The sequence below is a fragment of the Oenanthe melanoleuca genome, chromosome 24, assembly GCF_029582105.1.
Source record: "Oenanthe melanoleuca isolate GR-GAL-2019-014 chromosome 24, OMel1.0, whole genome shotgun sequence".
Classification (NCBI taxonomy): Eukaryota; Metazoa; Chordata; class Aves; order Passeriformes; family Muscicapidae; genus Oenanthe; species Oenanthe melanoleuca.
In genome coordinates this window covers 6,017,162-6,041,275 of record NC_079357.1, presented here as the reverse complement: position 1 = coordinate 6,041,275, position 24,114 = coordinate 6,017,162, and the positions used below count along the sequence as shown (strand labels likewise).

Here is a 24,114-nt window from a genome sequence, read left to right as displayed (position 1 = left end):
TTCCATATGGAAGTCAGCAGTTACAAGCAGAAAAAAAACCTACTGAAAACATTGATTTATGTAACAAATTGAAGCGATTCATTCTCTGTGGCCGCGGCTGTTGCCTCAAAGATGCAGTTTCCAGCTTCTAGATCTAATTAAATTGTTGTGTGCTTTTTGCTAAGTGAACATAGGAGTCCATCACTCTTCTTGCCTTGGAGAGCAAATTGATTCTTCTAATGGTTTCACTGGATGAAAGCAGGTGTCAAGGACTGCTTTGTGCAAGGTGCTGAAGTGAAATGGTGGTGGTAGGAAACGAGCTGCAAACCTGATAAAATGGGGTGACAGGAAATGGAAACGCTCAGCATTTCATTCAATTCTTACATTCCATTTAATCAAGTTAAGGAAGTGGCTTAAATTGTGCAGTATTTGTAAATAGCGTGTTCTTAATGCATTCCACTTTAGAGCTGGGGAAATAATTATTTCACATGAGCAGATTTAGCAGAGTACGTGAACGATGGGATAATAAGGGCTGCAGAAAGTGAGTCGGGCTCAGCATGTGGTCTGTGACAGTGGCCAGAAGTGAATCATTAGGGGAGAGTGGAGCAGCAACCCCAGGCAGCTCAGTCATCATCCCAGCTGCTGCCTGGGAAGGGTTTTGAGGTGGTCTGAGCTGGCAGTGCCTGTTGGACCTGTCCCTGAGGGAATTGCCAAAACATTTCTAACAGTTTGTACCTGGAGCTTCCACAGAATTCCCTGTGATGAACCCCTCAACCTGTACAAAAACAATACCTGGATTCTGGGGTTTGAATCCCTCAACCTGTACAAAAACAATACCTGGATTCTGGGGTTTGAATCCCTCAACCTGTACAAGAACAATACCTGGATTCTGGGGCTTTAATTCCTCAACCTGTACAAAAACAACACCTGAATTCTGGGGTTTGAGTCCCTCAACCTGTACAAAAACAACACTTAGCTTCTGGGGTTTTAATTCCTCAACCTGTACAAAAACAACACCTGGATTCTGGGGTTTTAGTCCCTCAACCTGTACAAGAGCAATACCTGGATTCTGGGTTTCTCTGCTTCTATTTAAACTGTAATCTCATTGAGTCCCTCCTACCCCTGCCTGGGTGCAGCCCCTGCCAGTCTCTTGTGCTTCTTGTGTATCCTTTTAAGGCCTTTCAGTAAATGCCTATTTTATTCCTTTTAGCTCTGTCTGGTTTCTGTTCCAGATCAGCCTGTCTAGGCATCAGTTCTATGAGAAAGACCAAAGAATCTTTTTAGCATTGGCACCTCATTTGTGATTTTACAGATTTTCATGTTCTCAGTTTTTTCTCATTGAAAAATTCCAGGCTGATTGTCCCAGTCTGTTTAGTACATCTGTCTGCAGAGGCAGCTCTACATCACTTTGGGTTTGTTTTTTCTTTGAGCACTGCTATTGTTTTGAGGTGATTTGACCACAACATTTGTTTGCTTGCATTATCCAAGAAGACTGAATAAAGGGAGATGTGCTTTCTAATAAAGGAATACTTTGTAGCTCCTCTGTGATAACATTACAAACATTTACTGAGTGTAATGTTTTATATCCATAGTACAAATGAACACAGTAATCATAGTGAGAGATATTGTGGTGGAAATGCAGATACTGAAGAAGATCTTAGTTTCTAAATACAGCTACAGATTGGTAAGGCACTTTGTATTTGGATATTAGCAAGAGAAAATTATGGGAAAACTGCAGTTGTGGTGGATACCTGCCAGTATGGAAGTAGGAACGTGCCTTGTCCTGTGGAGACCTCAAAGTCCCAGAAATTACTGTGGATTTGGGAATAACTGATGGGTTAAGGGACACTTTGTTCCTGTGTTAGGGGCAGATATTGACAGTGCTGAAGCTCTGTGGTCTGACTCTTCCTGCAGTTTTCTTTCAACATCTCATTTTTGGTTTTTTAAGTGGATAAATCCCCTGTTTTGAAATACCTACTGTGAGAAGTTTCTGTAAAATGTTAGCAAAGATGCTGGAGGTTTAAAAAAGCCCCACAAGTCTCTCCCAATGCCCAGCAGACCCATGGATATGGTTCTGCCAGGCCAGCTTTGGCCATACAAGGGCAGACAGCTCCTACCTGTGGAGCTGCTGCTCACCTGATAATGTGATTTATGGATAAATCTGGGTAGCTAGGCTGGGAGGACAGTGCAGGAGGGAATCTTTCCCAATGACTTGGAGCCTTGGAAACATCTGTGTCTGCCCAATGAGTTTGGGGGATGTGAAAGAGTGGGTTAGCTGAGCACAGTGTGAGTTGGAGCATGAGACCCAGAGTGTGCTGGAGCTGAAGGAGGAGTGTGCTGGCTGTGCTGGGAGGAGGTGAGGGACAGATATGGTGAGAAGATGAGTGAGGGACAGACAGGAAAGGGACAGCTTGAGTTTAGCCAGTCATGCAGAGAGGAGGGGAGTCAGTGTTATGTGGAGCTGCTATGAGAGAAGGAATCAGTGCTGTGGGAAGCTGCCTATCAGAGGAGTCAGAGTTCCCTGAGAGAAGTCTGTGAAAGGAGGAGTGAGAGTTACAAAAAAAAAAAAAGCTCATTAAGAGAAGGCAAGTAGAGTTTTTACTAAAGGGTTGCTGGTGATACCAGCCGTGTCCATCTTGCCATAATTACAACATAAATACAAGGACTTGGAGGTTTTGGAGCCAAGAAGAACTCCTTTTAGGCATTTATCTGCATAAATGAGTCATTAGGCAAATCAAGGTACACATAGTGCTGAAAGGGTGATGACACCACCACATTCCTGCCTTGCTTGAACTTGTTGAGGATTCTTTCAGGCTGCTTCCTTGGGAAGGTGGCTGCTGTTGATGTGTCTGTGACACCCTGGCAGCAGTCCTGCTGTCTGGGGTAGCAATGCCTGCCCTCCTCACATCACATGGGATGTGAGATTTTGCCTTCATCTCTCCCTCCTGCTCTTTACAGAGCTTTTTCTTCAGTGTTGCTTCCAGCACTGGGGGTGTTAATGGGGCTGCTGTGCTTCAGGGAGAGTTCAGGTTTGCTTTGCCCTTCAGAAAAAATAATTTCTTATAGTTAATGTGGATTTCACTAGGGTGTAATGCTTCCTGGAATAAAAGTGAGAGAGAAAAGCTGTCATTTTGTGTAATAAACCCAAATATTTCAAACAACCAGTCAGCTGACAGGTAGGCTTTGTGCTGAACTAGTAAAAACTCCACTTAGCCAAATTTGGTTGTGACAAACCTACTGGTTGTGGTTGTGCTATGCCCTCCAGTCACTTATTTCTGCAAATAGGAGACAAGGGAGTCATCTCCAGGGACAGGAGGGAGCACAGTGGGGTGGGAGGAATTGTTTGGGGGATAGTGGAGAGGGGGGACTCTGCACTTTAGTTGATTTTTTGGTTGATTTTGCCTTGGAGGGAAGGAAAAATAATGTGTGGGGACCCACAAATGGAGGAGTTCTGTTATTCTTGCCATTTTCTACTCTTTCAGGGATCCAGAGAAGTAGTGCTACCAAGAAAATCTTGGGCCATGCTGCTCTGCTGTGCTGTTTTTCCTGATATTTCTTCCACATGCCATCACCAGAAAGAGCTTGGAGATTTTTGCTTTTGTGACTAATTTGAGAGGCTGGTTTGAGTAGTCTTCTTCATGTATATTTTCCCCAACTTTGTGTTGATAGTCTTGCAAAGCTTCTGAAAGTGAAGGCTCAAATGCTGTGGGTAGCCATGGTAAAACAAGAAAAAATAGCTTTTGGAATTAGTTTAAATTAGCAGGTTGCTGCAGTTGCTGCCACGTGCAAGTGAAAGTAATATATGGACATTTTTTGGCAATTTGCAGTACTTAGAAGTATTTGATATTCAATTGGGGGTTTTGTAGTGTTGTTAAAGACCAAGGACTATAAAACTGCAGCCTACAGAGTGGGAATTGGTCATCTAAAAGCTTTCCTACACTATGAAATTTGGGAAAAACTTAACTTGAATTTACGTAGAGCAGAAGTATAAAAAAAGTTACATAAAAATTATGCATGAACACTGCTATGGAAAGTGTGGTTAAATTTGAATGTGTGCCTTAGGGCTGTAACACATCAGTCTGTTCACTCTAAGCTGATTACATTCTGAGGCACTTCCCTGCTTCAGGATATCATGAGGACTCAATTCACTTGTTGCTTCACTTTTATTCTACAAAAAAAAAAAAAAAAAAAAAAAAAAAAAAAAAAAAAAGTCGATATTTGTCTCATATGTTGATGGCACATTTAGTAGTTTGATCATGTGTTTTTCAGGAATTGGTGGAAACCTAAAGTACAGGGTAGTGGATCTGCTGTGAAATATCCCAAAACTCTCTGTCTAGTGAAGTTCACACATTAATTTTTATTATGAGAATGGAGGTAATTTGGTGTGGAACAAGACCTTTTCACAGTTACTGCTCATATTGCTAAACAAGCCTCAGTTTTAAGTGCTGTCAGAAAATTTGCTTTTATGTGTTATGTGGAATGCTAATGTGAGATTCCTCCAGTGCAAAGTTGAAAGCACCAGAGGCTGGGGAAGGTGGCATTTATCTGGTTTGCTTATTCAACCATGTGAAAGCTATATTAAACTTTCTGCACTACTACAGCTTCAAAAAAGCAACAAGTTAAATCTGGGTCCTTTGAAGTAGTGAATAGTAACATTCTGTTCTCCAGAGGCCATGACTTCAAATCATCACACCAAAACTCAAAAAACTGTCATGGCTGAGGAAAACAGGCAATTCTCCCCAGATAAATCTTAGTTCAGAATGTCACTGTTGCATGAAACGTGGGTTTGGTTGGAGCCAGCAAACTTCAGTTATGTAGAAAGATAGAGAGTCTTAAAAAGGACATAGATACTCTTTCTCTATCTGTAAATGATCTCAAAAAACATCTTACTGTAGCAGGAAAGCAGCCTGTGGCATCAGATCAGTTTACAGCAGGCACTGCTGTCCTGCCCTGATTACTGCAATCTCTGCTTTTAATTAGATGCTGAGATTAAGAGCTGCTGTGCTGCTCAGTGCCCTCCATGTTCCCTGTCAGTTCTGGCTGCTCCAGTGTCCCTGCTGAAACATGGCCTGGTAAGAGCTGCTCTGAGAAGATCTAAGCACAGTTTATTTTACAGGCTCATTCAGGGACAGCTGCACAGAGAAGGAAAATACACCCAAACCCTCTTCTGGAGAATCTTCCAGGAGGTTAAAATAGATATTGACAAATACCTGGCAAGAAATTAGGCATTGCAGTAGGCTGGTGTTCTGTGTGCTTTTTACTTGGCTGTTAATTTAATTTAACAATAGGGAGATCTTACTGCAAAGTCACTTTTAACTCATTAGCTTCCAGTTCTCAGCTCAAGTCTGTTCTAGCTCCCTCATTTATCACATCAAATGTTAAATTCTGTTGGATTTCCCATGAATTTTCTTCTGTTCCTGGGACTGCAGTCCTCAGTCATTTGTTTTTGTGTTGTGCTGACAATATAATATTTAATTATATTGTCATTATATTATTAATCTTTTGATCAGCATTTTCTGAGCCAGTGACTGCTGAAATAAGTTCTTATGGCACTTCTTAGGTGAATTCTTTAATCTCTTATTCCAAGCAGGTGAGTTTATTTCAGCTGGCTCTTCAGTTTGTCTGTTCACCTCTGTGTTTTCACTAACAGCTCTATTTGTCATGTTAGTCAAACATTTAATGAAGTTTTCATCATAGCTGGCATTTCCTCTCTTTCTCACAAATGCATTATCGATTCTGTTTGAGACACTTTAACTTCAGTAAACACAGGTGGTATCCCAATTTCTGTTTGTTTTCTTATTCCTCATTCTTGTTTCTTCAGTTTGTTTTCTCTTGGCTGGATTTCTGCACTTGTATACAAACACCTGCAATCATGTATCTTTGAGAGACGAAAACATCTCTGTGTTTTTTAATAATCAGACCTTGTACACTAAATATTTGAGAGATGAAATTATCATAGTGCTAATGTTGCCAAGCTTATTTGCAGGTGTGCACCACAAAATGAGACAGTCTTTAAACAGTCCTGCTTCTTCTCCTGGTACTCTGACACCTTTTCCCTGGGAATTAAACTATCACTGTTTAATCACAGTGGTATCTAATGGAAACACTTTTAGACTGGCTTCTAATGAAAGGAGTGGCAACATGTTTTACACACCTACAACATGACATTTAATCTGCAACTTTTATCTGGGCCAGGAGTTGTAGCTATGCTTTAATCTTGCTGCATTAATCCAGCACACTCAGTGCCTGTATCCAGAGCTGCAGGTCGGCTCTCAGTGATTCCCAGCCTTTGGATTCCAAGCTGTTGCCAGCTCACAGCTTGTCCCTTCAGTCAGGAGGGTCCATGCTCAGCCAGGGCCATTCTCAGAGCTGTGAGAGTGAATTTCCATTGCCTTCAAGCCAAAGGGAGCATTTAGCAGTTGAAACTTCACTATGGACAGCCTCAGTTCCAGCCCTGTGACATTTCTGCAGTTAATGATGTCCCCATTTATCTGTGCATTGCTTTTCCACTCCAGGCCTGCTTCATGGCAGCTCTGAGTCCATCAGCTGCAGAGACCACAGCTCTCATTTGCCTGAGACATAACTGATGTGCAATTCCTGCCAGAAAAATTAAAAAGAGAGGATTGCAGTTCAATTAAACTCTCCTGCCAATTTGAGATCAGACAAGAGAGTCTTGCAGGCCCCTTCCTGTAGGCCATATATAAGGGTTGATAAGGGACAAGAATAAATCTAGAAGTGTCACTTTCATGAGGAAATGACAAACCAGAGCTTCATGAGACTCTAATGCAAGTATGTGGCTGCTGGTGAAGTTAATGAATGTGGCCTTGGAATCTGTAATTATTACAGTCAGGCAGAGGAGTGCTTCATTCTGCCAGATGGGAGAGCTCCTCTCTGAGTTCCAGGACAAGCCTGGGGGTTTCAGACAGAAACACTCTGCAAGATGCACCAGCCCAAATGGGTAAGCTGTGTGCCTTGTTCTGTTCCATCACTGGGAGGTGTTGGCAGGTTTGTGGAGTCTCTGAGAGGACAGGTTTGGTTTGGTTTGGATGCACACAGTTCCATCCTGTGCCGTGTGCTGGGCCCTCTGCAGGCTGCCATTCTCCTCCTGTCAGCCTGCACAGGCTCTCTGATATCTCCTCTCACACTGTCACAGCAAAACTGCTGGATTTTTACATCCAACTAAATTCCCATGCAAATGACTAGTCAGGAAAACAAACAAAAATCCCTAAGACACATTGTGCTTCACCTTAAGTGTAGAAACAGCAACTCCTGAAAAACAGTGATAGTTTTACTAATGGTTTTCAGCTTTTTCTTTGCTGTGACCTCACAGTTCAGGAGCAACAGCTCTGTCATATGTTCTGTGTTGGTTTTAACATTCTCAGATAAAAGTAGTAGACACATATATATCTCTTTTCCATCACAGTAGATGTTTTAGGGTTATTTTTTTACTTTTATATGCTCAGGCAGTATTGTGCCATGAGGAGGACTTTGGTCATCTCACTTTGGAGACTGTGAACATTTTCTTGGAGTTTTGTAGTTTTGAATGAGGACATGTGAGATATTTGGAATTAAGCAAATATTTCTGATTTGTTCCTGGTCCCTATTGCTCTAACAGCAGTTATTGTGTAAATATCCATGGTGTAAAAATACAAAAATTCTGCAAAACCAGGGAGGAACAGGAAATACATGCTAAGGTGTTGGTTGTCCATGTTTTGTCAAGGGAAGTTAAATCAAATACCAGGAAGGTGTAGAAGTGGATTGCAAGGATAGTGCAGTGTCTGACCATTTCTCACACCTTGCTGCTGGTAAGAATTTAAACAGAATGCCAGACTGGGAGGATTTTTTGCTCTCTCTTGTATGGGAATATGCATTGAGAAGTTAATTAGATAAACTTTTTTCAAAAAGCTAGCAGTGATTAAGGCATTGTTGCCAAAAGCAGAGGCTGGGTTTGAGTGATAAATTGCAGAGGTGATAAGTGCTGGGAGCTTGGCAGCTCCAAGAGGAGTGTGAGCTCCTGGATTCAACACTCAGCTGAAGTTCCAGTAGTGCAAACCAGTCTAAGGTAATCTGTGCTCTTCTGCTTGGGGAAAGTCTGTTGGTACTGTTCCCTTAAAATGTGTATGTAAATGTTTTCTAATTTTATCCTTTCAGAAGTGTTCTGTTGCAGCTGACATCCCATCTCCACTTACAATAAAACCATTTTGTAGAGCAAATTGATGGGTTTGACACCCCACTACTTGTCTCAATGCCTTCACCAGCCCTGAGAATTAAAATGCACCTACTAGATTTGCATCATGCAAATGCATTTTTCCATGATCTGAGTCAGTTTTTTCCTATCCCCATGAAAGATTAATGTTTTCTATAGCAGTGACAGCATGAGTCAGAGCTGCAACTGTGAGCTGGGGCTCTGCCATGGCTGCACACATCTGCTTCCTTCTTGTGGCATGGTACAGTCAAAGCTTTTGTTTTCTGTTATTACAGGGTTTAATTTGGGGGAAACTGAAGAGATCTGGTAGGAATAAAAACATGTATTTCATGGGCATTCTGGGCCTGCCTTTTTCCTGAGTAATTCTTTTGGAAGAGGAGCTGTTGGATGCTTTTTACCTTGTCCTTTGCAGATAAACACTGTTCCTGGTCTGTTGGAGGACTTGCAGTAAAGAAATATTGTGTGCTTTTGCTCTTATCTCTTTCCTGCCCTGAAGAGATTTACCTTAGTTGCTACCACAAATGGTGGTGGGCCCTGTCACAGCTCAGGATTTCCAGATGTGCAAATCTTTTCAGCAATGTTTTTGTGAAGAGTTGCAGCCTTGGTGAGTTGGCTTTGTAAACCTCAGCTTTTAGAGCACTCATTAGAAATGTTTACAAATTCATTTCATATTGGGGGATGAGAGTTGCTTATTGTCACAATTCAGTTTCTGGCAGTGATAAATATTCAGAGCCTCTGATAATTATATAGCCTAATATAACTCTAATAACCTAAATAATGTAGGTTATTTCCATTGACCTGGATCAGTCTGAACCATGGCTGCTTCCTGGCAGTGTTTTATTCTCCCTCCATGGAGCTGAAGTCTGGTTCTGGAGTACTGCCTACCACCCTTCAGCAGCTGCTTCTGCTGCTTTATTTAATTTAAGAAGATCTAAATTCTAGAATTTGGAACATCTCTTTGCCAGGAGTTTTTTAGAGGAAGAGGTGGCTTCTTCAAATTAGGAAGCAATTTGCCACTGTGGGATCTTTGGAAAGTGCTTTTGTAAAATAAATAAATAAATAAAATTAAAAAACTAAGTGTGGAAGAAAGGAACAGGCTGGGAGGTGAGTACAGAGCAACAAATGCTCTCTGTGAACAACACTACTGGTCGTGAAGTCAGTGGCCTCAAAAGCTCTGGCACATGAACTTGTCAACAGTGGTGTGCCAAAACCCCAATGTTTGCAAAAATATGTGGTCTTGTCAAATGCAGTGTTTGTGGAGTGCATTGGGAAAGCACAACACACTTTTTATATGCCTTCTGCTGTGAAGGGGTTTTAACTGCTAACAATAAATAGGTGGGTTGTAGTATTTCAGCTTTCAGTTTCCTGCTAGGTGAAATTGCTCTCCCATTCCAGCTCCCAAGTGGAGTTCTCTGGACTTACTTACCTGTCATCAGCCCCTCTTGGCTGAGAGATCCTCCCAGGGGACTGCTCTAGAGCCAAACACCTCCAAACTCCTTAAAACAGAAAGGGCCTGAAAGTTGTCCCTTCTGAGAAGCTGGGTGGGAAGGGACACAGGGCAGTATCTGTGTCCTGGGATATTTCAGTGCAAGGGTTTGGAGACTGAGACTGAGAGACCAAGGGTCAGGTGCTCCCAGTTTTTTGCAGGATTTGGCATCACCTCAGTCCCAGGCTGGCATCCCTTTCAGGTTTAACATAACAGTGTTTATGCATTGGCTCCTTTGTGCACTCAAATGTGCTCTCCTGGAGGAAATTGAAGCTCTCAAGCCCAGAATGGGTCATTTCCCTGGTCCACTCACCCACTGCAGCCAAAGGTTACAGGTTTGCATTCCAGAGATTCCAGAGTGAATGCTCCACACTGGTGTCATTTTGGGCACAGAAACCTCCTGTTTGCCTCTTTTACATGGATCCTGTCAGGCTTGGCAGTGCTGGGTTGAGGTCAAACTAGGTTTACTGACCTGAGTGAAAATATGATTTAAAATAAAGTTTACAAAGTGCTGTTGACTGGTTTGGAACTATAATGGTGTGGTAGTTCTGGCCAGTTTTGTGGAGTGAGGTTGGGCAAGATCCATACTGGAGATTGTACCTTTTACTAGGCCAGCTGCTGTTGGGGAAACAGATGTGTGTTTAGATAGAAATAGCACACTTGTAGTTTGTTCTGATTGAAGCTGTTGTTCTGATTCAATGATGAACTTAAATTAACTGGATAGTATAATTAAGTATAATTGAGGGAGTGAGGGGTGCTGGTACCTGTGTACTGCAGAGAGATTGCAGAGATAAAATGCTGCAGGTCACATGTTTATCCCCGTGGAAGATTTGTCTGGAATGCTGCTCTAACCAGCCCAAGGAGTGATTAGCATTAAAAATAAAAAATAATATAAAAAACCAACCAATGATCTGATTTACACCATGGGCTCACACTTGTGTCTTGGATGTATCTGAGGGCTTGATGAGCACCATTAGGGAATTTCCTAATCATTTTGGGGACTTATGTGGCTACAAAGTGATCTGAAGTCTGTTGGTTTCAGTGTTCAGAATAAGTTGGTGTTTTCATGCTTTAAATTGCCACGGGTTAGGATACAGAGGTTAAAGGCAGAGTGGTGGTTTTGTGGTGCTTAAAATTACTTTTGTTTTGAAATGATGTGACTAAGTGAGAAACTGAATGCAAGCAGCTCCCTGAGTTGATTCACTGACTCTTCTAAAATATTATTACAGACGCCATGTTTCAAACCCAGTGATTTGAGCAGCAGGTGAACAAGGAGCTAAATTTTGTGTACATGGAAGCTGATAGGTCACATAAGCAATATTTTTCAATTCCAATATAGTTTCTTTTCCATTCACAGTTTCATCACATTATAACATTACACTTTCAGTGTACAGTTTCATCTTTGCTCTTTCTAAGCTCAGAAACTTGACACCTGTTTAATCCCAAAACAGTGTATGTGCTGTGGTAGCTGTTGCTAAAACTTGCATTTCAGTAGCCTTGAAACAGTGAGAATGAGCTGAGTTACTCCAAACTATTTAAAGGTCAGGTCTTCATTTGTGCTCCTAGGAGTTAAAGAAACCCAACTAATTTTCAAATGAATTGTACAAAGCCTTTGGTACAGTAGCACTTCCCTTCAGAATGCTTTTGGGTAATAGTGAACAAAATTGGCCTTGCTCTGGAAGCCCTGAATTGCTCACATTTGAATTTTTACCTTGTTCAGGGATGTGTGCTGAATGCATGCATCAGTGATGGTGATTCCTCACGTTTCCAGGGCAGGAATGCATGCTGGAAAAACCATTCTCTCCAGTGTAAATGTCTGTGGCAAAGCTAAATACAGCCCGTTAAATATGGACTGAAGTGTCCCACTGTGAATATTTTTAAAACTTGTGAAAGTGTCTTTGAATTTGGCTGTGTTTCTCTAGAGGTGTGAAATGTGTTGTGGACCAGGGTGTGTGTGTGCCCAGGGAATGGGAGGAGGAGCTCCACTCTGATACCATCCCTGCTCCCTGTCTGGAGAATCCCCGATGGTATGTGGCTCCAAAATTGACAGCTTTCCCAGCTCCAGCCCACTTAGCACTTAGTTTAGGTGTGCACCTTGATGTCCCCACCCCAGCATTCCCAGGGGTGTGGGTATATTTAGTTCTTGGATGTGGCATCCTGCTCCTTGTGGTCCAAGAGCTGCTGTCAGGGGCTGCCTCAGAATGGGGAATGAGACCTGGCCAAGTGGAATTTTGAAATGATGATATACAGAGATGCTGGGCCTGGGCTGGAGCTGTCAGGTTGCAGCCTTTACCCTCTCAGGTCACTGAATTGAGGGTGGCTGTGAAAGTGCCTTGTGCCACCAGAAGATTAGAAAGGGGACTGAACCATTGTATAACCTGGCTGTGCTTTAGTACACTCATCTTTTCATGTGGAAAATACTTTGATTCTGTTTAAATTACCTTCTGAGAATATTTGATGCTTTTACTACATCATTACTGTAAAGAGCTGATATTGCTCCCCCTCCTCAGGCTGACCCTTTGGATTTTCCTGAAAATTGCATGTGTGTGCATGCTCCTTGTTCCCACTGAGGCCTGGGTGGGAGCCACTTGTTTGAATGGAGGTGTCAGTGCAATGAGGGTGAAAGTCATTTTACAGAAGTGATTTAACAGAGCAATATCCCACATTCGTGGCAGGAACACTGCTCCTGTAATAAATTCAAATCAATTTATTGCACATCACTGACTTCCGCTATTTTATTTGAAATCCTGTAACCAGATCAAGGTCAAGGAAGCAAAAGATGAAAGGAGAAGGGGAAAGGAAGCCAGAAGAGGGGAGAGGCAGCAGGAAGGGGGGAGCAGGACAAGGAATGGTTTAGAGCAGGCAGCAGAATCGAGCTCTCACTTTGGGACTGGAGGGCTGAGCATTCCTTGTTCAGCAGAGCAGAGAGGAAAATGGGCTTTTCTTTTGGGCCTCTAGGAACTGGGGGGATTGCTCTGAGATTTTTCTCCTTGTTTATAATGATGTATTGGTAGTATTTCTAAAAACCAAATTATTCTGTGGCTAGTCCTTGTGAATGTATTGTTCTTGTAGGAGCTGCTGAACAGAAGTGCTTGTGCACTCCTGATGTGCCAGGAACAGCTGCAGCCACCAGGATTTCAGAAGGAAGGGTATCCAAAGGCCAGTTTGGAATATGCTGTTACAAGATTTTGCTGTAGTGTGTTGGTCTGAGATCAATGAAATATGCTTTTCATTTGATTCATGCTGGAGAACAAACAGTCTGGATATTCTGATGCCTCTTGAGGTTGATCCATTTTCTTTCAGTGAAGGGAATGTTTTGCTTGTGCTTAACTTCTTCCTCTGCACCAGTATGAAATTTCATTTTAAACCCAAAAGGCCCTTATAGTTTCCACCAGACTTTATATATATTATCAGGTGCTAGTTAATCTGTTCTCTTGAACAGTTAGTGTTCCTCTGTCTGCAAGGGTTTGAGTATCAAAAGTGAAAACCCAGGAGCAAGAAGCAGCCGAGTGTAAATGTCTGTAGAACCAGGTGGGCTGTGACAGCTGCTGTTTCAATGTGTCACATTTGGGGTGAATTATTCTATCCACACTTGCAGTTGCTCTGTGAAGCTCCACGTGAGCCATTTGCAAGCAGGGAATGTTTTTTATATGGAAGGGAAAGAAGGATGGTGTGCAGAAGCTGGCTAACTCCAGGAATGAATCTAAAACAATCATGTTGTTGATATTTAACCAGTTAGATAATTCTGTATCATGTTAATGGTATGAGGCATTGTATTGTGTACAACACACAAAATTCCATGGAGCTTGGAAGTGGCTTAAGCAGGTGAAGCACTGTGGTTTATGTTCCTTTACAGTGAAATGTTTGGGGAAATCCAGGGGTCAAACACCCCATCCTCATCAAGACCTTGCATTTGCTCCCACACGGAGAGAACTGGTCCCCAAGAAGGCAGGTTTGTGTTTTTCAGAAGAAAGAAGTTGCCCTCCTTGTTTTATTTATCACATACATAAAATCAGTTTATGTGTATTTGATTTAAACTTAAACTTTCCTTTGAGGTTTATGCTGCATTGTGTTTGTGAAGGAATTTTCAATAACTTCTCATCCTAGTTTAAAACTGTTAAAAGCAGCTTTAGGTAATCAATAGCTGCACTACAGCAGGAGATCAGACCTATTGGCAATTGTTGTTTTATGTTTACTAGTTTGAACTCTGGCCTCTGAAAATTCATGCTGTAGTTTCTCTAAAGCTTTTCTGGTATTAAATACCTTCCCTGGGAGATGTGCTTACTCCTGCACCCTTGTTGTTGACTCAGCCTGACTTTTCTGCTTAAAAGAAACCTTCAATAGCCTGTCAGGTTTAAGAACTGTGAACAATGGTTTTCTGGGCCCAGAAAATAAAAATATAGGTTTCTACACAGATAACAGTTTTTTAAATGCTGTATTTTTAGTATTACAAACGTTTTTTTGAACTGTGTTGGGAATTTGGTTTGGAGTGGGCATAGCAGGATTGTGGGGAGAGAGTGAGAAATACCGCTATAGGTATAGGGAGAGATAGATACATAGATGTGCGGAAGATGGTTGGGATAGATTGTGAATAATTTAATCTGTGATTATGAAGATTTCTGTAGAGTTAGTCCCTTGCACAGTCTGGATCCTAGAGGAACCTGGCCTTAGAGGATTCTGCTGAATTTTTTTCGTACAGAGCCTTTACAATCACGAATCCACTTGACTTTTGCTTTCAGAGATGAAAATGAGAGTTTTCCTCTTTATTTCAGGATACCTCTGATCTGTCATATGTGGGAAGAACGCTAAGAGAACCATCTAAAAATGGGTGTTAAAACATTCACTCATAACTCCCCTGCTCACAGCCAGGAGATGCTGGGGAAGCTGAACATGCTGCGGAACGACGGCCACTTCTGCGACATCACCATCCGCGTCCAGGACAAGATCTTCAGGGCACACAAGGTGGTGCTGGCAGCCTGCAGCGACTTCTTCCGCTCCAAACTGGTTGGGCAGGCAGAGGAGGAGAGCAAGAGCGTGTTGGACCTGCACCACGTGACGGTGACAGGCTTCATCCCCCTGCTGGAGTACGCCTACACGGCCACGCTGTCCATCAACACCGAGAACATCATCGACGTGCTGGCCGCCGCCAGCTACATGCAGATGTTCAGCGTGGCCAGCACGTGCTCCGAGTTCATGAAGTCCAGCATTTTGTGGAATACGCCCAACAGCCAGCAGGAGAAGGTGCTGGATGCAGGGCAGGAGAACAGTGCAAACTGCAATTTCGCCTCCCGGGACGGCAGCCTGTCTCCCGTCTCCTCCGAGTGCAGCGTGGTGGAAAGAACCATCCCCGTGTGCCGGGAGTCTCGGAGGAAGCGCAAGAGCTACATCGTCATGTCTCCTGAGAGCCCCCTCAAGTGTAACACGCAGACCAGCTCCCCCCAGGTGCTCAACCCTTCAGCGTCCTACCCAGAGTCCAGAAACCAGCCCGTGGACTCGTCCTTAGCTTTTCCCTGGACTTTTCCTTTTGGGATCGACCGAAGGCTTCAGGCAGACAAGGTGAAGCAGGCGGAGAACTCTAGGACTTTGGACATGCCTGGCCCCTCCGAGTCGGGCAGGAGGATGGCAGACTACGTGACGTGTGAGAGCACCAAGGGCAGCTCCCCGCTGGTGATGGAGGAGGACGTGCGCGTCAAGGTGGAGCGGCTGAGCGACGAGGAGGCGCACGAGGAGGTGTCGCAGCCCGTCAGCGCCTCCCAGAGCTCGCTCAGTGACCAGCAGACAGTCCCGGGCAGCGAGCAGGTGCAGGAGGATCTCCTCATCAGCCCTCAGTCCTCGTCCATAGGTATGGCTGGGAGAGCCAAACAGGGGTGTGCGGCTTCAGGTCGCTTTTAAAATGCTGTTTATTGTATCCAAGTGATGCAGCAATTCACAGGTGGTGGGTGACAAGAGCCCAGCCCACAGCCTGGCAGCCTCAGCTCTGGTTTGTCTGAAGCTGACTCTAGTTCTGGTTACAATGCATTGTATACTTTATATTGCAGAACATCTTAGAACAACCAATCAATGCCTTTACCATCACTTATAGCCTATCATCACTACTAACATTCTAACTGCTAACTCACTACTAACATCACAACTAACCATACTCATGTTACTGTTTTCTAATCACAAAAAGTATGTCACAGTTTAAGCTAGAAGTTGTTTTTCAGTTTTCTTCCAGTAAAAAAATTTAAAAGCTTTCTACCTACAACATAGCATTTTTGTTTACCTGTAAAAATCTTTTTGCTTGGTAAAAACAGTTTTTGTTGAAAGTGAATTTATCTTTTGCTCAAAGTCATAAAAGCCCCTTCCAACTCACATACTAACATACCTTTGGCCTTCTTAGTTATCCAGTAAGAATGGCTCAGCACTTCTTTTCTTCTTTATCAAAACTTGCTATTATTTCTATTCCTTACTTAAATTCTACATTCAGAAATCTTTTTGTTGTACATACACATTTGTAAGACCTTCCTGTCAAATTCTTATCTTTTCCAACAAATGACCATTTGTGCAGTTACATATCCCAACAGCATGTGAGCACTGGGGATTTTATTGGAAATCTGTCTCATGGGTTTTCATGCTTTACTCCCTTTTTTCCCCCTCTGATTTTTACACATAAACTTGGAGTTCTTTAAATAACTTTGCAGATGGCAGCTGAGAATGGTGAGCCTGTGATTGCCCTCTTTATTCAGCAGAGGTTGATAACTCCTTTTTACCTCTAGTTGCCTGACTGGGGAAACTTAATTCTGCTTTCATTAGTGCCAAAAGGCACGAGCTCAGCTGAGCTGCAGCATCAGATTTGAAAAGCTTGTGCCTGTAGCCACAAAGGGTTAGAACAGTGCTTTGCATCAGACATCAAATCTCATCTAATCGTGACAGAGAGCCTTTGTCAGAGGATTTGCAAAATAAGTGGTGAAACACTGTCATCTTAATGCCCCAGACAAAAATAAAACCACACAGTCATAATATTGAGAATCTTTCCATTTCTGTGGGATTTGATTCTCAAGTTGCTTCTTCAAATGCTGCTGGATGCTGAGAGAAATCTTTTTTCCATGAAAGACAATTTGAAACCAGTTTTGGGTTCTTATAGCAGGCTGTTCTTTATTAAGAGCTAATACTCCAAGGTTACTGGAACAATCCCTTTTTTCCTCTGTGCAGAATGCATTGAATGGCTTTTAGTAAATCAGAAGATAGAGCTTTGGCAATATTTCTAGTTTAATTATCAAAATTTTGCCCAAGTCAGCTATTTTACTCTCTAGTGGCTTGACCTGTGCTCAGCAGAGTTTGTTTACTGAAAGGTTTTTAGTAATGCCTGTTCCATTTGAAGACCATAAGAATGGCAAAGGGATCACTCTGCTTCACTCAAATAGTTTGTGTGTGAAAGGCTGCCCCCTTCATGGAAAAAGTAAACTACAACAAAGTCAAGAGTTGTAGCCTTGTAGTCTGCATTGTTTGTTTGGTGAGATCAGGCTGACCCTCCAAAACAGAAACATACATTCAATAGCAAACTATTCAGGTAATACTCACCAAAAAGAAAACATTTCCAATTTGTGCCATCCTCTGCTGTTGGATTGTTCTCCAGTTTGTATAGCTCACATGTTGATATTTTAGATTGTAATGCTTTTTGCAAATGAAAATGTTTTCTTTGTTGGAGACAAGGATGTTTAACTTTGCTGAGGAACAGACTTAATGTCTTATAGTTTAATTCTGAATCTTTAAATGTGGTTTGCCAAAATACTGCATAAATTAAAAACTAAAAGAAACTATTTGTTTGCTGGGGAGTGACCAGGAAAAGTGGTCCTTGTTCAAAAACAGGTTTTCTTTGATTCAGTTTTTAACTCATTGCAGTCAGAACTGAAAGACTTTATGTGATGGGAGATGCAAACTACTTCATCAAAGTAATTATATCATCACAGACAAAACAGAACAAGAAGCAATAATGATTAGGGAAAGTTAAAAATAGCATATCAAGTATATATATATCATAAATATATAAATAAATATCACACCAAGGCAGCTTAAAGAACAAACTGGGTGTAAACTCCAGGCCACAGATGTGGAGGTTTGTATGCATGGGGTAGAGAAGCTCAGGCTTTAGTGATTATAATTTTTAAACTTAGATATCTGTCATTGCTGTTAGTACAGCATGTTCTGCCTTAAAACAGCTGCAGAGAGAAGAAAAATGTTCCAGGGCAAAATCTTTAAAGTACAAATCTGCTCTTTGTCTTTGACTATGTTTGAATTAATATTTAGTGGTCTTGGCATAATAACCATCCTCAGAATGGTTTTTATTGATGTTTTGGTATAAAGGGGAACAGTGTTCTTGCTTTTTAGCACAGTTATGATACAGCGCACTTTGTAGCTAGAAAGCACTTTTTACCTCCCAAAAATGCTTATTTTATGCAGTAATGTAAGAATAGTAAATGGAGGCAGCAAGATATGTTAAAGTATAGCTTTTTTTCCCCTGAACATATTTTCCTCATATAATTGCATATATTTATCTCAGTGTTTTACAGTGCATTTACAAAAGCATTCTTGCCTCTCTCTCTGATATTCCAAAAAGCTCTTCTTCACTCTTTGGGAAATTGAAGAATTGTTCATTTGCAATTTATTGTATTTGGAAGCACTTTATAACAGGGAAGGAGATGTGGAGCAGGGAGTTGATAAATAAGTCATTATGGTTACAAAACAGCTGTGTCTGAGGAGATACTCTCACAACTCATTAGCACTTTTGGCATTTGGGAGGTGAAGGCATGAAATTAAACCTAAGAGCAGTTGGGCTTTCTTCTCAGTAGACTGTCATTTAAATATTCCATGAGAAAGAAGGATAAATCAGAATGGAATTAACTTTTCTAACTTTATAAATTGATGAATTTCCCAAGTGTAATTTGGTGCCTTGTAACAAAATCCAAGATTTTGATTTTACTAATTGTGAAAGTGCCAGAGATCCAATTTTCCTCTTGTCACTGGCCTCATAACATTAAGACAAGAATCTCTCACTTCAGGAAAGATCCCTCATTCTCCTTGACAGAATATGCACATTTTCTGCTTCCCCTTTCACATCTTTGCTCCTTCTCTTTGGTTTTCCATTTTCCCTGACACTTGCCAGTACACCTAATTCTAGTTGATTTTCCTGGTGAGCTTAGTGTCCCCAAATTTAGATTGCTCATGTACCCATTTGTTAGAAAGCAGAGTTATTTTACCCCAGCAGCAAGAGCAGCTCCAGTACTGTCCCACACTTTGCTTGTCCTCGGGGTGGAGGTGCAGGGAGAGAAATCTCCTTCCCTTTCTGTCCTCATGTCCCATGGGTTCAGTGGGGCAGATCCTAGGGAGGCCCAGATGAGCAGGAGCCCCAGTGAATGAAGGTGTGGGTTTGTTCTAGTGCTGCATTTCCATGGCATTCTGTTCCCCAACCCCTTGAACATTTGTCCCAATGCTGGTGAACTGGAGTGGTTTTGGTTTACATTTCTCTGACAAACAGGTGTTTGGTCTCTTTTGTGTTGCATTTCTGATTTCCCAGAAGGTTCTTCCTGTCTCAGCTGCTTATCAATAAATGAAGACATTATCAGTTAATATATTTATGGAAGATTTGGAACACAAAAGCCATTTAGTGTAGCAGGTTTGAACTCCTCATTTTTCAGGAAGTCTTGAAAAATTGACAAAATAGTCCCTTTAAGGTAAATGCAACATTTCTGCTTTACACTGCTAGTACTGGATGTGCATTAAAAACTGGCTGTATATAACATTTCCATTTTCTAGGTGTACCAAATATGTGCCCTTTATTGAGTTGTCAATTTACTGGGTAATCTGTGCAGAGAGAAGCTGATTTGGAGCAAGTTGCTTCTGGGTGTTCTAAATTACTTTCCCAAGGCACTTCTATTATCTTATCACCCAGGAAATCAGAGATTTGGGAAAGCAATCTTGATGTGTATTACCTGCCCCCCAGCCCTTGTTGAACAGTTATTTGCATTAAATTGCCCTTTTTTCTTTGCCTAGGCTCAATAGATGAGGGGGTGACAGAGGGATTGCCCACACTCCAGAGCACCTCTGGCACTAACGCTCATGCAGACGATGATGATCGGTATGTACCAACCTGGTGTGCAAAGTGTTCTGCACCAAGTCTGTGCTGTAATTAACCTCCCCAGCCTTCATCCCACAATGTTTAGTTGTTCCTACATCAAGTTCTCTGTGTTGATCAAAGTACAATCAGTGCCTGGAGGGGCAGATGCTTGGGAAGAGTGTAGGTGATGAAAGTCAGAATCTGCTTACTCGTTGCTTTTTGTCTCCTGTCTATTTGCAGGCAGCACTGGTGAAGAAAGATAGTCCTGTTCTTGTTGTTTCTTCATCATTGCTCCTTATTAATAAATTTTAATTAAACCTCTATGTGAAATATGCATGCTAAAGCAACAAACTGAAAACAAGGACCTAGCCCTGACTTCACCAGACCTCGCTCCTGCAAGCCACAGGAGAGGCAGTGCAGCCTTAAAGCTCTTCTCCCAAACTTTCTGCCTGTAGCTCCTTACCAAGATGCTGTGTGGCACTTGCTGTAAATATTTAGCAGGCTTTTGCTGTGCTGAGCTGAGAGATTTATTAAGGGAGTCCCTTAAAAGGAAAGGCTGGCAGAGAAAACCAAACTAAACCAGGTCTGTTTGGTCAAAGACAGTTTCTGTTAGTGAGGTACCCACACATGGCACACAGGGCTGCTCTCAACTGCTCTGACTTCCAATTCTTGGCTATTCCCTCTCTAACACATCTTCCCAAACTGGTTTCTGCAGGGGTTTGTAAGACAAGTGGGTCTGAGGCAGAAGTGTGAACCTTTAGAAGTTGTTCCAGAACCAGTGTCAAGAGAAGCTCCCTATAGAAATAATAACCAAGAGCTGCATTTTCATAGCTCATAAAATGTTTCCTGTCATTTCCATCTAAAATCTGTCCCACTTCCCTTAAAAAGGGAAAATAACTGCTTAGATAAGACTTTTTGGATAGCATGGAAACAAACCTGAGTATAAAAATAACACCCAGCACTTAAGGGTTGAATTAATAGTAGGAGCACATGTTGCACTTGAACTAATCCAGGCTTTTAAACCTGTAATTCTGAAGTCAAGTGGCACATATATTTTCAGCAGTGGATTGCTTCAGTAATTTCATATAAAACTGCAGAGCTTCAGCACAAACTGCTTAGAAAATTCAAAATACAAAAAAATACCTTAAACACACTGAAAATTCCCAGTAAAAGATCTCTTCCATGCAGAGAAGAAAAGAATATTTACCTTAGTTTATGCCCCAGTTTGAAAATAATTAGTCTCAGAGTGACAGAAGTATCAGCAAAAGGAGCTAGAATTTGCACCTTGTTTCAATAGCTACAAGTGAACTTGTCATGGGGATTTTAGATTTCAGAACTAAAATCCTCTACCAAGTGATTTATTTTATAAATTCAAATTAAAGTGTTAAGAATGTTATTATTCCAAGAAGCAGTTAAATGTGTAAAATGGTGTTTCCAGGACCTAAGCAGTTTCCTTCAGGGGTGTGTGTATTTGTCTTGTCAGTGTGTTCAAATACACTGGGACAGCCCTTCAAGCATGACTGAAATTCCCATTTCAAGCATGGGATGGGCACAGCAGCCAGTAAATTTGGCCTGTCCTTCACTGTGCAGTAATTTGGGCACACCATTTTGGGGGCATAAGAATTGTAAGTAAAATAAAATGTTTCTCTAGCTGAATCAGAAAAAAAAAAAAATCAATACATTGTACAGATGTAGATTTCCCTTCCAAACTGTTTGAATGTTTCATGCACCTTTAACTCCATGTTGTACATTTCTTTATTATTAGAAATTCTCAAAATGTCAAATCAGTTGTGTGTGCCCAATGCAAATCAATATTGAAAAATGTATGTTGTAGGAAGCATATATTGCATTTCTGTTTCTAAAACAAAGCAAAAGACTAGTCCTCTAAAGGGCTTTCAATATTACATCTGTGTCACTGTGGAAAGAATCATAAAAATTTCAAAAACTAAGATGTCTTATCTCTTGAGTTTCTGTCTTAAATAATTAACATCATTAATTTGGCCTCCTGTATAATCAGTGTTTCATAAACAGTAGGTCACATATAATTGTTGTCAGCTTAATAGGCACACAAGAGTCTGTTAAGTATTAAAATTACTGTTCCACAGTGAAGTCTGATCTATTCTTCCTCTGATATTTTACATTTGGATTGTTACACACTTTTCTAATCTTGCCTGCTTTAACAGTTGGTCTCTATCAGTTTGTGGCTGCACTTAAAAAGGAGTTGCTCAGTTAATAAAAGTTATAAAAGGTCTCTAATCCAGTTGAATGAGAACCTCCACTTCTTTAAAATAATCATTTGCAAATAACACACATTTCTAGGTTCACTGGCATTTTGGCATTTATGTTTGTCAGAGTTTAGTTCTACATAGTTAAATACTAAATAATCTCAGGGTGCAAAGAAGAAAAAGTACAAGTAGGATATTTCAGTGAAAACATTTGAAACCTCTCTCTCTGTGTAGCTGGTACAGAAGTTCTTGGAGATGTCAGACAAATCTCAGCTGTTAAATGCCATATTGATCACAAATTGCAAGTTGTGAAAAATTAAGTCAATGTTGGGGGAGAAGAAGCAGGGAAGAGAAAATCTAATAGTGTTTCAAATAGAATCTCTTCATGGTGCTGAGTTCTGTCACCAGATAGGCATTGCACCCTGCTGGCAGTGTGAGCATGGGGAAAGACAAGCTGGTAGCTGGAGAGCCCCATGATTCCCACTGGATCTGCTTTAATCAGCCCTCCTCATCATGAAAGATGTATGAATTAAAAAAACAAATTTATTTTCAATTTCTTCTCTGGAGTTGTGCCCACAGCACTTCTCCTTCAGTGGAGGAGGTGGCACCAGCACAGGCATGGAGGGAAGCTGGAAACAAAAGGAGAGCTCTGGCTCCTGATTCCTGCCCTACTTTGAGTGTCTCCTGAGAAAGCTCCAGGAGCACAACGTGCCTGTGCCTCCTCACAGTCCCCTAACACAGGAGTGAGGGAGGCAGGACCTCGGGAACATGTCAGTGAAGGTGAAATTCTTTGTTGTCACAAAACCCAAATGTTATTCTTATTTGAGCACACTACATGTATATAAAAGGAAGTGGAATGCTGCCAGAGTTGGTCAGGAATTTGATTAGAAAAATCAGAACCTGTGTTTCAAATAGCCTCACTTATTTCAAAAAGCCTCAGTTGGCTTTTTTTAGAGCCCAGAATAGCAAAGAGCTCCATTCTGCCAGGCCCAGAACAGGAGCTGTGACTTTGCTCTTGCAGATATTCCCTGGATGACAGATTGACAAGTCTGTCAGCAGCTCTGTTTTCCACTGCTCTGGGACCCTACTGTGTGTTAAAAAATCAAGGACAATAAAATTTCTTCTTTAGTGCAAATCTTCCTCCAGTGCCATGTGAGATCAGAAATCCTTATGGGTTTTACAGACTGAGTGATACTAAACTCCTGCAGGAAACTCTTTAATCTTGTGTGTATCAAGAGATACCTGGTGCTCTCTCTCCAGATAAATTTTACAACTGGAACTTTTGCGGCTGAGAATTCTGTGCTCAGAATTCAGACACCCCCTGTCCTCACAGTTGTAGTGACATCCTTCTCCAGAGTAAAGACATTTTAATCTTGATTTTAAGGAGATGATCCTAATTCTTGCACTCCTGTGCTGATCTGCTCTGTGGATTTTTGTATGATGTGTAGGAAAATGTATTTGTGCAAAGTGCACATTTCATTTGTGTGGGTGTTAGAAGTCCCCAAATCCAGCAGAACCAGAGCAGCAGAAGGATTTCCTCAGCTAGGAAAACTTTCTGACTTTGAGGAGACATCATTGCATCTTTCCTCAGGACATTTCAGACATACAGTTTAGTAAAGCTGCAGTTGCAATGTGCTTGCCCTGGAATGAGCAGTCAGGGTCAGAGCAGTTCCTGCTGCCAGTGCTGGCTGATCTTTCAGCAGCCTGGGAGCAGCTGAAATGGCTGTTTGACCAAAAATACAGACTTAATGCTCAGGGAAGGGAAACCCCAGCTAGGTACAAACCCTCTTGTTCCCATGTTTGTACCAGCAGATTTGTTCTTATTTCACTGTGCCCTTTAGCAAGTTCCTTGCCAGAGGACTTGGATTAGAGCACTGTAGTTCCCTTAAACACTCTGCAGCTGGAGGCTATGGAGGAGCAATTAGTCAGTTTTAAATAAATTACTTTGAAAGTTAAATTGTTCATTATTGCAGTCTGTGTGCTGTTTTTAAACACTGGAGCTCTGGAGCTCTGCTCATGGAGCTCTTTGAATCAGACAAGGAGCAAGTATTGCTTCATTAGATTAATATTTTACACTTAGAAATATGCAATTGTAGGTACTAGTATTTGTTGATGGAAGTTG

General features: G+C 41.6%; 1 protein-coding gene across 6 annotated transcripts in view; it reads left to right on the top strand.

Annotated features, from left to right (window-relative positions):
* The window catches only part of ZBTB44 (zinc finger and BTB domain containing 44), a 60,658-nt gene that overhangs the window by 3,988 nt on the left and 32,556 nt on the right, over window positions 1-24,114 (top strand). For all 6 annotated transcript variants that reach the window (XM_056509599.1, XM_056509601.1, XM_056509597.1 and 3 more), the window contains exons 2-3: window positions 14,444-15,513; window positions 19,704-19,788. In XM_056509599.1, coding sequence (XP_056365574.1) covers window positions 14,496-15,513; window positions 19,704-19,788 — 1,103 coding nt within the window. In that variant the 5' untranslated portion in view covers window positions 14,444-14,495. The remainder of the gene's footprint in view (window positions 1-14,443; window positions 15,514-19,703; window positions 19,789-24,114) is intronic.